This window comes from Epinephelus lanceolatus, chromosome 3, assembly GCF_041903045.1.
Source record: "Epinephelus lanceolatus isolate andai-2023 chromosome 3, ASM4190304v1, whole genome shotgun sequence".
Classification (NCBI taxonomy): Eukaryota; Metazoa; Chordata; class Actinopteri; order Perciformes; family Serranidae; genus Epinephelus; species Epinephelus lanceolatus.
This window is the reverse complement of record NC_135736.1, coordinates 23,160,544-23,176,944: the sequence shown is the minus strand read 5'-3', so window position 1 is coordinate 23,176,944 and position 16,401 is coordinate 23,160,544. Positions and strand designations below refer to the sequence as shown.

Below are 16,401 nucleotides of genomic sequence, written 5' to 3'. Positions count from 1 at the left end.
AATGTTTAGAGTGTTGTTGTGTAATTTGGACTTTAACTGTTAGACAGACCAAACAAGTAATTTCACATGATCACCTTGGAATCCAGAATAATGTGACAGGCATTGTTCATTATTATCTGACATTTTAAAGACTAAACTGCTGTAAAAATGACTGTCTGATAACTCAGAGGATTATAAGTTGCAGCCTCAGTTCAGAGAAAACCAATGAAAATGTATATTTTGCGTTAATGGTCAAGTGCAGGGACACTCAACTTGCTTTGCCTCAGGACCAGTTTTGCAAAAACAAGAGGCCACGGGGCCAATTAATAAAGAAACATTAATAATTATATATAACGGATTAGCCTGGATGTCTGTCAGGGGAGCTTCCTCTGACACTTTCTTCATAAACAAGCTTTATTTTGATGTTTTTTAATGCACTTTGGCGCCTTATTTACATACAAGGTACAAAAAAGTGTGACTCCAATTACTTTCATTGTGAATTAGAAAATTGTTTGCCGGCCACCCAGCACCCTATTGTGTGCCAGATTCGGCCCACAAGCCATTAGTTGGGTGTCATTGGCAGTGAGGTTGCAGAGCTGAAACTTCTCCTGTGTGCCAAGCATGGAGGAAAACTACAGTGGCCAACATGAAAATGCAAATGGCCCCAACAAGAGCCAGTGTTAGGTTTGTTCATTCTGGGCTACTGTAGAACAACTTGGCGGACTCCATGGAGGATATAAATGGATATAATTGTTGTTTTCAGGTGACTATAAATCAATGAAAACATAGTTATGAATATTAAATACCATATCTGCCAATAAATGCCCCTAAATGCCCTACACACTGAACATTTAACAAAATATAAAGATGTATGTCTACATTTTTGTGTGTCTCCCTCTGTATCAAAAACATAAGTACACATACATTCACACGCACACACACACAAGTGCTCTTTACAGATGCTCTGGCTGCCCTTGGTCTGCCGTCCTTCACTTTGATGTCTACCTAAAGTGTGACACACTGGGTATAATCAAACTGTCATCAGCTGCCTTACATGAATTTGCATATAATTGCAGTAGAAGTTATTGGGTCTTTATCCTCGTTCAGTGCGCTATCTGCCTCCACTTCAGAAATCAGCTGAAAATAGAACTGCACACTCATACATACAGTGTTTTATAGGACAGAGCTTCTACCTCCTCCTGCCCTCCTCCCCTTTGGAATCTCCTTTCTCCTGGTTGTATCAGCTGGCACATCTTCAATCTCTTTCTCCCACGTTCTCACACCATTTCTTCTCCATCAGACCCCCCCCCCTCCTCCTCCTCCTCCTCCTCCCCCAGTGTGAGTGTCAGTGTGTCAGGTGGAGAGAGAGGAGAAAGAGGTTATCTCCTCTCCACTACAGAGATCCCCTGTCAGCCTCCGGCGCCCCCTCGCTTTGTGTATCTGTGTTTGTGTGCATGAGTGTGTTCCTGCGTTGTGTGTATACAGTGTGCATGTGTGATAGAGCGCTGACTCAGCCGGTGAAATGTTGAAATATCCTGTTGCACTGAATAGGCTCCATATTAAAACGCTGACATGTGGATTATTACTCCATTCAGCTCCATCAGATATGTACAATACCTAAGCGGTATTACACCTCCTGTCTCGTCGGGTCATATATCCTTTTAAGTGGACATTTATATCACATGTAGTAAAGCACAGGCCTTGAAGGTGCACTATTCAGAGATGTCTGCCAGGCATTAAAGGTTTTTATTCTTTAGGGATTCTGACGTGATTCAAGCGACTTTTCAACAATAAAAATCTTTCAGAATAGTTTCTCCATCTCTTGGAAGGCCAAAACAAGTGATGCTGTGTTAAAGTGATATTTTTATTTATTTTAAAATGTGTATTCAGGCATTCACATTCTGAACACAATGATGTCTTAAGTATTTCCAGCTTGGGGTTTATTTCTGTGCGCCCATCTGGTTTTTAATGTTAATTCATTACATGATTTCGTCTGTTTAGAATCAGGTTTACTGCCATTAGGGCTGCAACTAACAATTATTTTCACTGTTGATTAACTATATTCTTGATTAAATGATTAGATAAATAGCCTCTTAAAAGGTGAAAATGTTGATCAGTGTTTCCCGAAGCTTAAGAGGACGTCCTCAAGTGTCTTGTTTTATATTCAACACAAAGATATTCAGTTTACTGTCATAGCGGAGTAAAGAAACAAGAAAATATTCACATGTAAGAAGCTGGAATCACAGAATTTTAAGGTTTTTCCTTTAAAAAAATTACTCAAACTGAATGATTGATTATCAAATGAGTTGGTGATTAATTTAATAGCTGACAACTAATCGACTGATTAATCATTGCAGCTGTAATTGCCTAGTACATTTTTGCAAACAAGTAATTTACCATGGTATTTTGATACATAACAATAAACAAAGAGAAAATAATGTTAAAAAAACAAGGTCAAAACGAAGAGGATGTAATGTGCAAAATATTGATCAAGGAATATCAAGAAATATTTGCAATGTCCAGAGATAATAGATGTGTGTTAATGTAACACATCAAGTCAGTTGTGAGGACCTAACGTTAATGTGATGTGTAGTGTCCCTGGGGCGGGACAAGAGTTAGTGAAGGTGCCCGGCCTTGTTTACAAAGCCAGCAGCTACAGTCAGGATGAAGCTATTCTTTTGGCCTTAGGTCTCAGTCTTGATGGACTGCAGCCTTCTGCCAGAGGGAAGTGTTTAAAGAAGGTTTTTTAGGACACATATAGACATATTGGAGCAATTCTGGATTTATTTTTTCACTCAAGGACACTTAAAATGTGAGAAGGAAGAGGGATTAAATCTCCCCCTACAATTAACGTCCCTCTTCTACCATAGACGTCATATACATAGATTTGTGTGTGTATTTTGACATATGCCTATTGTCATGGAAAAAATATCAATTATGAAACCATGTGAATGTCAGCATAACATGAATAAGAGTTATTATTGTATGAATGTGGGATTCATCCATGGTCATGGTTTGGTATTTTAAAAGGCCTCAGAGTTCTTCACTGTCTGTGTGCAGGCATGTAAGGTGGTTTTAAGGTGTCTGAGGGTTAAGGTACTGTACGATTAGGACATTGTAAATGTTCAGACTCCTGTGATTAACAGACTGGGCCAAGGTTTACATAAAATTATTTTAATTTCTCTTAGGTGGCGTGATTAAAAGTGCTTATTTATGACATGTAAAAAGCTGTATAAGGCTGAATGATTGTTCTGTTAACTGTGAATTTCTTGGTATGTCTCTGTCCATACACACATGCTGTACCAAGAGCTTTTCGGATGCAATCCGTGTTGAAATTAAACCTATATATTCAAGTAAGAACAACAAAATGAAGACTGAAGAGAGTATAAGTTTTTCTACATCACCTCTCTCTTGCTTACCTTCCTCAATTGTTTAGCTGTAAACCAACATATTCACAACTGTGTGTGTGTTTCTGTTTGTGTTTGTGTAGGTACCGTCTGGCAGGGCTGCCAGGGGACTACCAGGAGAAGAACATTAGCAGCCCAGAGACCAACTACTGTCTGCTGAAAGATCTGATCATCTGGACACAATACCAGATCCAGGTGGCTGCCTTCACCGGAGCCGGCCTGGGCGTCTACAGCAGCCCTGTCACCGAGTACACTCTGCAGGGAGGTGAGTTAAGACACACACACATTTTTATTTCTCCTTCATGAGGACAAAACAAATGTACCAAGACATTTTGAGACATTATGTCCATGCACACACATATATCATTGAATTTAAAATATTCTGGCATAAACATGTAAGTAGCTTAACCTTTCAGTGTGCATTAATTAGCTGCCCTACCTTGAGTTCTTAAATCCTGGACTAAAAAGGCTTCACATCTTGATAATCCCACATTACACCCACATGTCCCCCAGGGTTCAATGCTAAGGTTTTTTTTCACTTTCCCGGTTGGGCAAGTTGGTCAGAGATCTATTTGCCCGAAGTCAGTTTTTACTTGCCCTATAAAAATTGTTTAATTTAAGCGGCTATCAAATAACAAAGACTGCAGTTATTTTTATGTTATGTAATCTTTATTCACACTGTATTTATTAATTAAAACAACATATGTCATATATTGTATTGTATTGTATAAATGAAAAATTTGTCAATCGTTCTCCGTCTGTAATTTTGCACCCTTTTGCCCACCTCTATTTATTTTTCACCCCTCTCTCCAGTTCTGCTGTATTAACACCGGGTTTAATATATTTTGCTTCCATCTCTCTGCCCTGCTCTACTCTACTTCAACGCTACTTAGCTCTCTCTCTACTCTACCAGTAGACTACCACATCCACCTGTTGCACAAAACGCACACAGCAGTGTTTCCCCTAGGATGCAGTTGTAGCAGCGGAGGTGAAGCACACGCATGAAAAATAATTTTCACATGTGTGAAACTTTTTTGTATGCTTGCAAAGCACAGCCTGCTGGGATGTTTCTATGTATCTACTGGCACCAGAAGGGCTCTTTAGGACTAAGTACATACAGTACATTTGTGCACAGTAATGAGCAGGTGAAATGTCTGTCTATCTTACATATGAGGTGTCTCAAGATTTAGGAACATACAATTGTATTGAATATAATAAAGTAAAAAGTCACTTGACATGCTGCTGTTTTGTGCTATGACCTATTTAAGTGTTGGAAGTTGTTATTTACGTGACAACGCCTGAACGCAACACAAGCTCAGCATGAGTGCCATGCGTGTCTGTCTGTGCGTAACAGCAGTCTGTTGGTTATTTACACACTGTCCATTTCAATAACTTTGTCAGCTGACAAACTGCACCGGGCTCAGGGTCAGGTTTGGTCAGGAAAATGCGGCCCGAGCCGCTCTAGCGTGATCACCTGTGTGTGTGTGGCGGAACTCCGCTGTGCGCGATACAGAGAGCAGAGGAGAATTGTTCACACGTGACCATGTAGAGACAGAAATGACACGATGGCATAACACCATAAATAGTATATTGTTATGTTATTATATGAAGCGTCCGTCGCGCAAAATAATATCAATGGGGGCTGTGGGCAGGACATTGTTACACAGCTGTGCCTGTGACTTCAGGCAGAGAGACCGCTGCATCAGAGCCGAAGAGCACGTTTTAAAATACATTTATTTTATCAATTAGTTATTAACTTTTACTATTTTTAGCAACTTGCCCGATCGGGCAAGTGAGTTGTTAGTTTACATGCCCGACCGTGAGTTTTACTTGCTCCAGGCAATTGGGCAATCTGTATTGTTGAGCCCTGTCCCCACTTAGTTATTGTATTGCACAGGAGGCAAATGTGTATGAGACAAAGCTGGAGTGTTTTGAAATGTTTTCTGGTGGTAAAATGAAGTCTATACTGTAAATGGATTTATAGATGATTAGTTGATTCAAATTTCAGATGAGACAGCAATAATTTCCCATACACTTGTCCAGTAAGTTGCTGTTTGATAGATCTTTAAGTCAACTGGTTAGTCCTTGGTGTCACCCATTGGGGCGCATTTTACTTCTCCCTGTTTCTTATCCAAGTAAGATGCAAGACCCCTGTATCCAGATTAGGTGGTTGTACATAGTATATGATAGGGAGAGCATTATTTCATGGAGTCATGAGCTCCAGTAACAGACTTAAGCTGTAGATGGAAATGACAGGATGTTGCTGGTAATTGATGTGTGTTCTTGAGATCTTTTAATGATCTTAGGCTGTTATTATTAATGATGTAAAAGAGAATACAATTAACGAGTATGGAGGCCATAGGTTTCCTACCTAAACCAACCACTGAGTTTGTCATCTCTCACACTTTTGCACTTATGGAAAACGTTTGTTTTACCTGCCCAGATATCTGGATGTAGTTGTGTGGATGTATACATCTCTAAAAAACATTTATAGTATACTATAGAAGCAGCAGTGGGCTGTAAAAAAGCCTTGGTTCCACCAAGCAGTCCGGTTCAGTGCAGTTTGTCACACATTAGACTTGAGACTTGAGCCTTGAGAGGATCCAGTTGATGCAGCTCTGACTTGTGTTAAAGTTGCCCCTGAGGCATCCCCTCAAAGGCATATCAGCTTCAACCGACTGGGAGATGGGCCCTGGGGGTGACCCAGGACATGCTGGAGGGACTGTACCTCCCATCTGGCCCAGGAGCACCTTGGGGTGCTGCGGGATGAGCTGGAGGAAGTTCTTAGGGAAAGAGTGTCTGTACTGGTCTATAAATATATTATATGATACGTAATCGTGGGTTTATTGTAATAAACATGGCTGCACAGAGGACCACACTTTTAAGTCTGTCAAACATAAATCCATGCGGATGTAGTGAGGGACAGAAGGATGTAAGTGAAGACATTAAAGGAAGACGGGGGGAAGTGGTTGTGGGGGTAAATCTTCTTTAAACACGTGCTCTTCCTGACTTTTATTCCAACAATATATTATCATTATTAAAGATGGCTGAGCCACACACACACACACACACACACACACACACACATAAAACTCATAGTCATTATTACAAGAGTTCAGGACAGGTTTATAGACTCGGGAGAGGGAGTTGGGCTCATTAATTATTCTAATGTGGTTTAATGGGAGTGGCTGCAATGGATTGGACATTTTCTCTCTATCACTATCTCTGAGAGGATGTGGTTGAACTCAGTGTTAGACTGTGATAACACTGCTCTTCTTCCGCTCTCTCATACATACGCGCATACTAAGATTCCCCCAGAGGACAGAGTTTAGTGTTTTATCTGTAGCTGTGAGCTGCAAGGGGTTAGAAGCTGATCCCAGGAGTACAGTCAGCATGGTGATGAGGGGGTGGGGGGCATCTTTAACATCAATTTATCTTCCGTCTCCCACTCTGTCTTCGCATCCTTTGGCTCTCTTTCTCTCTCGCTATCTCTTTTTTTCCATTTTCACTGGTTTTTGTTCTGTATATTCTCTGTGTGTCTGTGTGTCGTCTGGCCTCTTTGGCTCAAACATAAGTTGTAAAGGGCATTCCCATCATGCAACAGTGCATTATCACTCGATGGCTCTCTAGCATCAGCATAAACCCCTTACAGTGTAATCACCATAACATGCCCACTGACACACAAACTGCACTGTATGTAAAAGCACAAACACATACACACACACACACACACACACACACACATTTCCCAGTCATGCTCCTACGCTTCTCTTGCTGGCTTTAATATTATTATGGGTCCTATTTCTCTCGCTGACCTGCCCGCCTGATAGCTTGTAAAGATTCACATGTAGAGACATATTCATACACTGACATAAAGGAAGAATTAGCAGGAGAGACAGTGGACCCAAAGTAAATCTGTGTCTGTCTTGTGTGAGCTGAACACGACATGTTCAGCCCTTGTTTTACCTTCCACCAGCCTCCTTCTTAAAAAAAATGAAACAAGTATCCTACATTTCAAAGGAAAATCACTATAATAATACACAGTATATTCTACAATCTCTTATATCTCTCAGCACTCTGTCGTCTCTGTCTCACTCTCTGGTGGATGATGAATGCCCTCACCACGTTTATACACAGTTCAAACAGACTTATTGCTATTCTGCTATTTACGATATAAATTATTGCTGTTCTGCTTTAGTTTGACTGCAAAATTCTTATTATTAAACTTTTTATTGTTGAATCTTTGAACTCAGATTTGAATTTGAACACAGAAAAAACAGAGCGTCCTAGTTTGTTACTGATTGTTAGTAACTTGGATGTGTGGATGTTTTTTTTTCTGTACAGCAAAGTATAAGTATTGTATCCAAGTAATGCTGGAGCACCACAGTTTTAAAGTAAATGAGCAAATGAATGCTTTTTCCATGGATACAATAGTTCTGTGTATATGAATTAAAGGGCGCTCCACTGATAAAGCACATGAAGCTCAGTTCACCAATCACGAGGAGTACTACTGAATGCAAGCCGTGATCATAGTTGTACTGCATAGTTTCTGCTGTGGATCTAGAGAGAAAATTACATAGTGTGAAAAAATAACCCTGATGATGTCATCTGGGTTATTTCAGCTTCAGCTTGGGACTTAACATTTTCAAGAGAAAACCTACATTACAAAGAGGAGGTGTGGGGTTTTAAAGAAGTGGTGCAGGGATGACATTTTTTGTAGGCTGATCTGGAAGTTAGCATCACTTTGGTTCCCTTGGAAAAGCAAAACTTTATCATACAGTGACACCCATTCTATGATTTTTGATCCATAAAATCAGTCACTTAACTTTAATGTTATGACAACTTGGCTTTGAAGCCGTGCTCGTGGTGATGACCCTCTGTAGTCTCATTTAGCTACTTGTTCGCAACTGTCTAAGACACACAATAGTTTCAAAATCAGGAGTGGGGTATTTGCTAACATTTTATATTGTAGAACAAAACATGAAAATCTCAGATGCTTGTGTTAACCACAGACCTGATTGCATGCATCTAACAAAAACCCATTGACTTTGAAATGAAACAAATGCTAAAATGCTCACTCATTTCTTTTAGGTTTTAGGACTCATTCCTGCACCACTCATTTTTCTGAAAATAAAAAGACATTATGCAGTTGCATTCTGGGAAATGTAAGGTCCAGTATTGTTTTAGCATGATGCATACTGGGGCCTGAAATGTGGGTTATCTCATCCTCTACTGTGTCAATTTTAATTATTCTTCTTTCAAATATGTCTCCTTTGAGTTCTCCAACTTCGTGTGAGTGCAATACTAAATCACAGGAGTCCCTTTGTGAGCTGAGTATTAATAAAACTCCAGTGATATGATTCTTGTATCTAATACATTGTCATTTTTAATCAGTAAATTATGGTGTAGTATGAGGCAGTTACATCGTGTGGGTAATAAAGATTGACAGGTTTGCCTGGTTAGCAAAGGGAGGGCGATTTGGCTGCAGGACTGAACCAAGCGAGTCATCTAACTTTCTGCAGCCACTCTCTGTCCTCATGAGGTCACTGACTGAAAGGCTTAATAGATTTATCATTTTAGCTGTCTTCATGAGCTGTGATTGTTCAGCACCAATCACTGAAGGGGCAGTACCCTAACCTCACTTAGTCATTCCTTAACTGATACTATGCAAAACACGTGAATGCAAAATACAATAGATGGGATGAATTTTTTTTTTTTTTTTTTTTGAGAAATTAGGTCATTTTGCTGCAGAGAACAGCAGTGTGGGCTTGGCATTTAACTTTTGCAAGCTTAGCAGATATTTTAAATTAAAAAATGAACTGAATCTCAATGTGAAATACTGAAATATGGTGCTGTATGATATATTCAAAACCACTACTTGTTGGAAAAAGTAAAAGCATAACCCTGAAAGCTGCAGCTCGCGGCTCCAAGTCTGTTACTGTTTATGTTTTTTTTTTTTTCCAGTGTATCTAAACACTCATCCTCTTCCCTGTGGTGAACCCATTGCAGCTAAATGTTATGTGCGTGTATTTCTGTGTGCTCAGTTCCCACAGCACCTCCGCAGGAAGTGGAAGTTTTAGCTATCAACTCGACTACCATCCGCTTCACATGGAATCCTCCACCTCAGCAGTTTATTAATGGCATCAACCAGGGATACAAGGTAAGCCTCTGCATGTGGGTGTATGTTGTAACTCCTCGTATCACACTTAGTAAAGTAACTGTGTGTTCAAACATTCTGGTTAAGTTCAATAAATAATAGACCTTGAATATTTTTTTTGTGTAGGATCGCACCTGTATTGCATGAGAAATTAAATCATTTCAATTTTAAAGTCCCCATAAAATATAAAATACCCATATTCCTATTTTAATCCTGTGTCCCTGTGGTAAGTGACCATTTATCTCTTTTATATGCCAAATATATCTTAAAAAATAGCAGTATCAGAGTATTTTTTCATCAGAATCTCTAAAGAAATGTCGGTTTTCCTCCTGTAAAACCAGGAAAACAGTTTCAAATGTTTGATGGATCATCCTGCTCTTAGGGGTATTTACAAAATTCAATCAATTAAATGAGTCCTTGGGTGACTAGATACCCACAGTGGTCATAAAAAACTGCACTTCACTGTTTGTGAGTTGAATGGGCTAATAGTGCAACATAGAGAGAGATAGGAAGAGATGTGTGTTTGGATATCAGAGCTAAACCTTTGTTTTCATTTCCAAAATAATTTCAGTCAGGAAAGACAGAGGAATGAAGTAAAGATAATATTTAATACAGAATATGAGTGTACAGATTAACAGATGATTTGTGCTGATTAACTTTGATGCTTGGACACCAGAGGAAGATATTTTGTGATTGAGGGACATCTGAGCCACAGCAGGATAAATCCCCCCCATGGAGTCCAGACACTGGTGGTGTTGGTGGCTGATGACTCTGAGGCTGCTGACTGCTGAGGCAGATGAGCCTGATGAATCCGTAAAGACTAGGTGGTGATGGGGAGATGGAGGGCGTGCACGTCAGCAGCAAGAAAGAAATACAGCGGAGACAGGACCATATTCAAAATGAAGAGCAGTAAGATGATAGGCTGACAGAGAAGGTGTGTCACTGTGCTGTTGGTTGATTGTGAATCAGCCGATGACTCAATTGACAGACCCAGACAATGACATCTAGAGATAGTGACTGAGCACCTGTGAGTGAGTGAGTGAGTGAGTGAGTAAGCAAGTAGTGAATGGCAGGGTTAGAAAGGAACTTACAGCCTGAGCATGAAAAGTATTCCTGTTCTGTTCCTGACTGAACTTTTGCTAGAGCTTAATGTGGCTGAAGTCTATTTCATCCCCCTCATCCTCCTACCATTTTAATGGCAAGGGATGTGAATTTGCACAGTCTGCTCAGCAGCAGACTTCGCTGTAGCCCCATATCATGCTAAACTCTAGGCCTGTCCACGTTTTGAGATAGAAAAATATGCAAAAGATTTGATGTAAATCCTTCTTGTAACTGTGCTCCTCTCAAATATTCCATCCCACTGGGAAATACATCACAGTACAGGAACTTAAGACGCTCTAACTTTATTTTCACGGGGGTTCTAAGTTAGATGATGATGTACACAAAAAAAAGTAAATTAAAACAAAGTCTGATGTACTATTTATAGGACTAATGACCTCTTTTAAATGTTAAAAATGTCTGTTTTTATCTTCAAATTTTTGTTTATCAAAGCAACCCCTGCACAGACACTCGTCAGAAGTGATATTAATCATGCAGAAAAGACAATAGCCAATATCTGAATTATATTGAGCAGTTTTGAGTCCAGGACCTCCAACCCATGTTAAAAATTTTGAGCAGACTCCATAAAAACAGTCTGTAAAAATGTATTCATCTTTTTCCATCAGTTTATCGGTTTAAATTAAAATATAAATAGATGCTTGTAAAATAAATCTTTGCCTCTGTGTGGGTGCACGAGTAAATTTTCTTGAAAACCCTGTTAACCTCTCACAGGACTTTCAGCTCAGAGGTCATGTCCCAGAATGCACTGCCTTGCTCTTGTTTACCCATACGCTTAGCCCAGCCAAGTGAGGGATCAGCTCCAGGTAGAAATGAAAATGACTGATGGAGGTATGTGGAGGAAAAATAGAGAGGATTAAGTGGGAAAAGAGGAGAGGAGGTGTTGAGAAAACAGGGAGCAAGGGACCAAAGAGAAGTAAGAGATAATAATAAAGAAGCAGGATAATGGGGAGCAGGGTGAGAGCGAACGGATTGAATAGTGTGAGTGATCTATACGTAGCAATTCTGGTATGTGATTTATTCTTCACTTTATTGTGGCAACCAACCCCTGAGGAGCTGATTAACATGACAAAGAAAATACATCACATTCTTGCTGTGCGTCACTGGGTCCGTGTGCGAGTGTGTTTTTAGAGTGTGAATGTTGGCGTCTTTGTTGGTCGATAAATAGTATATGGCTTTTCATCTGTTTGATGTGGCCCTCTGATGCCGTCTCTGTATACCAGGCTTTACCATTCCAAATCAGTGGAGCCTCTCGGTGCTGCTGCACATGTGGGTGTGCGTCTTTGGGTGTGTTGTGCTGGTTAGAGGACAGTAGATAATGATATTAATTAAAAGAGGATATGAAGCAAAGCCTCATCTCATCTCATCCCCCCAGAGATCACTGACTGTATACAATACCCTTAATAATATAGCTCAAAACTGATTGCCGGAGGGGGAACCAAAGAGCCACCTCTGACGAGTCCTCCATTTACATGTCCTTGAAACTGTGTTGTGACTTGGAGTGGAGTTTAAGACAAGTTGACTTCGCATAACATATTCTACAATATCTGACGTTTGTATCTGTCCATTTATGCGTACTAACAAAGAACAGAGCAATCATTTTTCATTAAACAGATTGCATTTGAATTCTAGTGGGTATATTAAAAATGCATTAATGGTGAATTATGCAGAACATATATACGCAGAGGATAAGCACTTACCAGCCCAGTATAGAGAAACACTCTCAAAGAATTTTACCCTGCACCTGAGGTACCACATGTGGCAGCAGGAAGATCAAGCTGTGTTTTTTCCCTTGTGTAGCATGGTGTTGTTCTGTCCCTGCTCGGGTCGACTCGGGGACAGAACTGTGCTGCATGTGTTCTTCAGCACACTTTGGGGTCTCCATCACAATCGGGTTCAGAATGCAAACGTTACTATAGCAACAGCAGAACCCAATCATCCCAGCACCCTTTGAAAGTGGACTAGCATCAGATGCTTGAGGGTGCCAGATCAGCACTGTTTTACTGCACCCAAACTGTGCTGTGCTGATAATAAAGTACAATAGAAAACCTTATTTTACCATGACAGACTGGGTGCAGTGCGGCACCCTTTAGGCAGAGAGAAAAGCAGCTGTCTCTGGGTGTCACAGACTTTTTCTTAATAAGAGATCCCTGTGTTTTTGATTGGGTTCCTGTTGCAGACTGTAGAGGTAATGTGAAGCAGTGTGTACGGTGGAACAGCAGTTACACTGACGATCCTGAACATTTCTTCTGTAGTGTATATTTGGCAACACATGCTTATTTCACACATATATTCAAAGTGAAATGTGTAGGTAGGAACGACGGGGGACTGTGCTGTTACAATACACAACACTCAAAACAAACCAGCATAGTTATATGACTAGTTCACCCAGAAATAACATAAATGTATAAAGCTCTCCCCTCCTTTGGCTCTTTGTGGTCCCAGATAAAGTTTTTAATTGAATAGCGAAGAGCCCGAATAATGAAAGCATATTAATGGAAACAGACTTTAATGGAGACAGAAGGAAAGACAGCAGAAAAGGTTAAAAAAAACGTCAGAGATACTTTCTGTGTAGCGTTCTCCAAGTGTCAGCTATTTTGCTAAACTGTTACTAAACAAAGCATTTTTGGATCTCCATTCATAAAGGAATATGAACACTGAATAACCTGTAAATAAGCATTCATTTAAAAATATCAAACTACAGCTCCAAAATGCCAAAATAATAATAATGACTTTATTAAGAACACAGAGAAAGGTCCATAGCGTACCACATAAAAGCAGATAATCATCTGTGTACAAAAATACGATATAATTAATACAGTCTAGATATAAAAAAGACCCAATATTACATAAAGCAAGTTCATTTAAGAAAGACAAAATTCAATAAACTGCACCCCCAAACAAGCTGGAGAGCCTCTCAAAATCACTCCCTTATTTACTCATTCACTCCTTGTATAACAGACACTTAATAGTTTACTGGGTGGTGAGACTTGTTAATCATTTTGCAGCACCATTTAAAGGTCTTGAGTCTCACAAAGGTCATTTTCATGTCGATAAAAATAAAATACACTTTGCATTGTGTGATTGTATGAAAAATAGCATACATGTCATGGAAGTGCAAAAACCTAAAGGGAGCTCTACTTTGTGAATGCTAACAAAATATCCTTTCATGTTGAACTAATAACGTGTTCATATCTTACTAGCAAGTATATTGGTAGATACTCTATTAACCTTGAGTGTGGCCAGAATGACTTAGTGTTAAATTACAGCTAGTCAAATAGACGGTTAAAAGAAATCCCCTTTGTAGAAGCATATTGTGAAACGGAGACTAGGGAAACCACTGTGGAGAATATTGTTAGCATTAGCTCAGTAGCAGTGCATGAAAGCGTAGCACCATCACTGGGTTTCCACTAGATTATTCAATGAGACTTTCACAGGGTTTCTGCTGGTTATCCCAACACTGCACATGGAGACTATAGTAGAGGGTGTTGTTAAGATTAGGTTCTTGCTTTAAGTTGTAGGCCCAGGGACAGTGTGGAGAAAATTAGTGTGGGTGACACACTGTATGTATGCCATCACTGATACTGCATACAAAAACAATGCAACAGTGTTGATTATTGTAACATCATTTACTGGGTGGAGAATAAACCAGAGGAAATGGTGGAGAACACATTGAAGCTTCAAGACAGCAGGTGAGACAACAGGAGTCTCTGCAAAGAACTGAGAGCAGAGTAGTAACACACTGTGCATACAGGTCAGAGTTTTTGGAGTTATCAAATACAGAAGATTTGTTTTGTACACTGACCGACAACACGGTGATAATTATTGTCTGTAAATGTCTTTCCAACAATATGACATTAAAAAGACATTTTGAATTCTATAATCATATGCAGCTTGTGTGTAAACAGTCATTCTCAGCACTAACCCACTGCTCTGTTTAATTCTGATGAAAACTCGGCCCCAAGTTCACATCTTAGCCAGTTATTGTTTAACCAGGAACTATAAATATGGTACCATAACACAGTTTTGCCCATGGCTTATTTCTCATTATGAATATGTAAGTGTATGCTTTCCCCTGTTTGTTTTTGTGGATAAAGCAATAACGCAAACCAAACTGCTGTGGTGCTGAATATAAATGGAGTCTCAGAATAGAAATGAAATTAACTTTTCATTAGGCATTTAGTTGGACTGATAATCAAACTTAGCGTTTGTCCTCAGATGCCGTTATTGTTGATAATAGCCTGCTGGCAGGAGTTTATGTTAAGTGCTACATTCATACGTAAATAAATGCTTATATTTTAATATGTTTGGAATGCAGATAACTTTTTCAAGGAGTGAAACATGAATATTGTTTTGCCATTTTGACAAATTTGTAAATAGCATTTGCCAGTTTTAAACATTAATGACAAAAAACCCTTGGGTACCAGCCTAATTTAAAATAGATTTACCATCGCCCATACTGGGGTACAAATAAGTTTTGTCTCATAAACACTGTCTTAATAACAATATTTTGGTTTGGTAGCCTGAAGCTAATTCTGATTGATTAAAATAATGACTAAACAAAAAATATTGAAATATATACAGCACACAAATAGCTGTGATTGACATTTTAGGTGCTGAAGTAACCTGCTGGATGTCATTAGCTATTAACGGGAGCCTAGATGTCAACAGTAAACATCTTTCTCACTTCTCACTCAGCTGCTGGTCTGGCCAGAGCAGTCTCCAGAGGATGTTACCATAGTAACCATCACTCCGGACTACCCCGGTTCACGCCACACAGGGTTAGTCAGTGGACTCAAGAAGTTCACCTGGTACTTTGGCTCCACCCTCTGCTTCACAACACCTGGGGATGGCCCCCGCAGCTCGCCCACTCTGGTGCAGACACACGAGGACAGTGAGTACATGCACACATACACACACAAACACACATACACACACCTCAATGTGAATAAAGCCAGAGCAGAACACAAAGAACAGTATCAGTCCGTCCTGTGAATAATAATGAAAGAGTATTGACTTGCTCCACGCTCAGTCCAGCTGTTTCTGTCAGTGTGATGCACAGCTGTGTACACAATGTTTGCTCTCAGGCTCTTACTTTCTTTTGTCTACTTTTTAATCTTTTTGATCTTAGTTCCCCCCAACTCCCCCCTCCCGCCATTTTTTTTTTCCTTCACTGTGTCTTTTTAAAGGGAATTGATTCATATGTTTTCAGGCATACTGGTATTTAGAGCCTTTTGTTCCATGGATAAAGATAATAGCTGCCACTCCCAGTTGCAAGAACACGTGCACACAGTCGCAACGTCAGATAAACACAATAGCCTATAGGGAGACAGACAAGCAATTATTACCAACCAGAAATTATCGAGTGGGAAAGGGATATTAGAACCCATGTGTACACACAAACACAAACACACATACACACACACACACACACACACGCTCCCACACAGCCGTCAACTGGTATTGATTGGGTGCTGGGCGTGTTGCAGGGTTAACGGTGGGTGTGATTCTTGCTTGATGATAGCTTTTTGCGTATCTGTGTGTGTGTGTGTGTGATTGCGTGTGAGTGTTATTGAATGTCTCAGATGAATAGCTTAATCGCTCTGCAGGGAGAGCGGTTAGAGAGCCATACATGAAATGAGAAACGACAGGCATGCGTGCACCTGAGTGCGTGGGTGTGTGTGTGTGCGTGGTGGTCAATGCAGACGTGATTAGGAGGTGGTGTGTGAAGTTGAGGAGCAG

The 16,401-nt window shown here is 39.9% G+C and overlaps 1 protein-coding gene across 1 annotated transcript in view; it reads left to right on the top strand.

Annotated features, from left to right (window-relative positions):
- Window positions 1-16,401, top strand: part of LOC117255508 (protein sidekick-1-like) — a 282,626-nt gene that overhangs the window by 203,764 nt on the left and 62,461 nt on the right. The window contains exons 18-20 of the mRNA XM_033624487.2: window positions 3,470-3,651; window positions 9,431-9,546; window positions 15,358-15,553. Coding sequence (XP_033480378.2) covers window positions 3,470-3,651; window positions 9,431-9,546; window positions 15,358-15,553 — 494 coding nt within the window. The remainder of the gene's footprint in view (window positions 1-3,469; window positions 3,652-9,430; window positions 9,547-15,357; window positions 15,554-16,401) is intronic.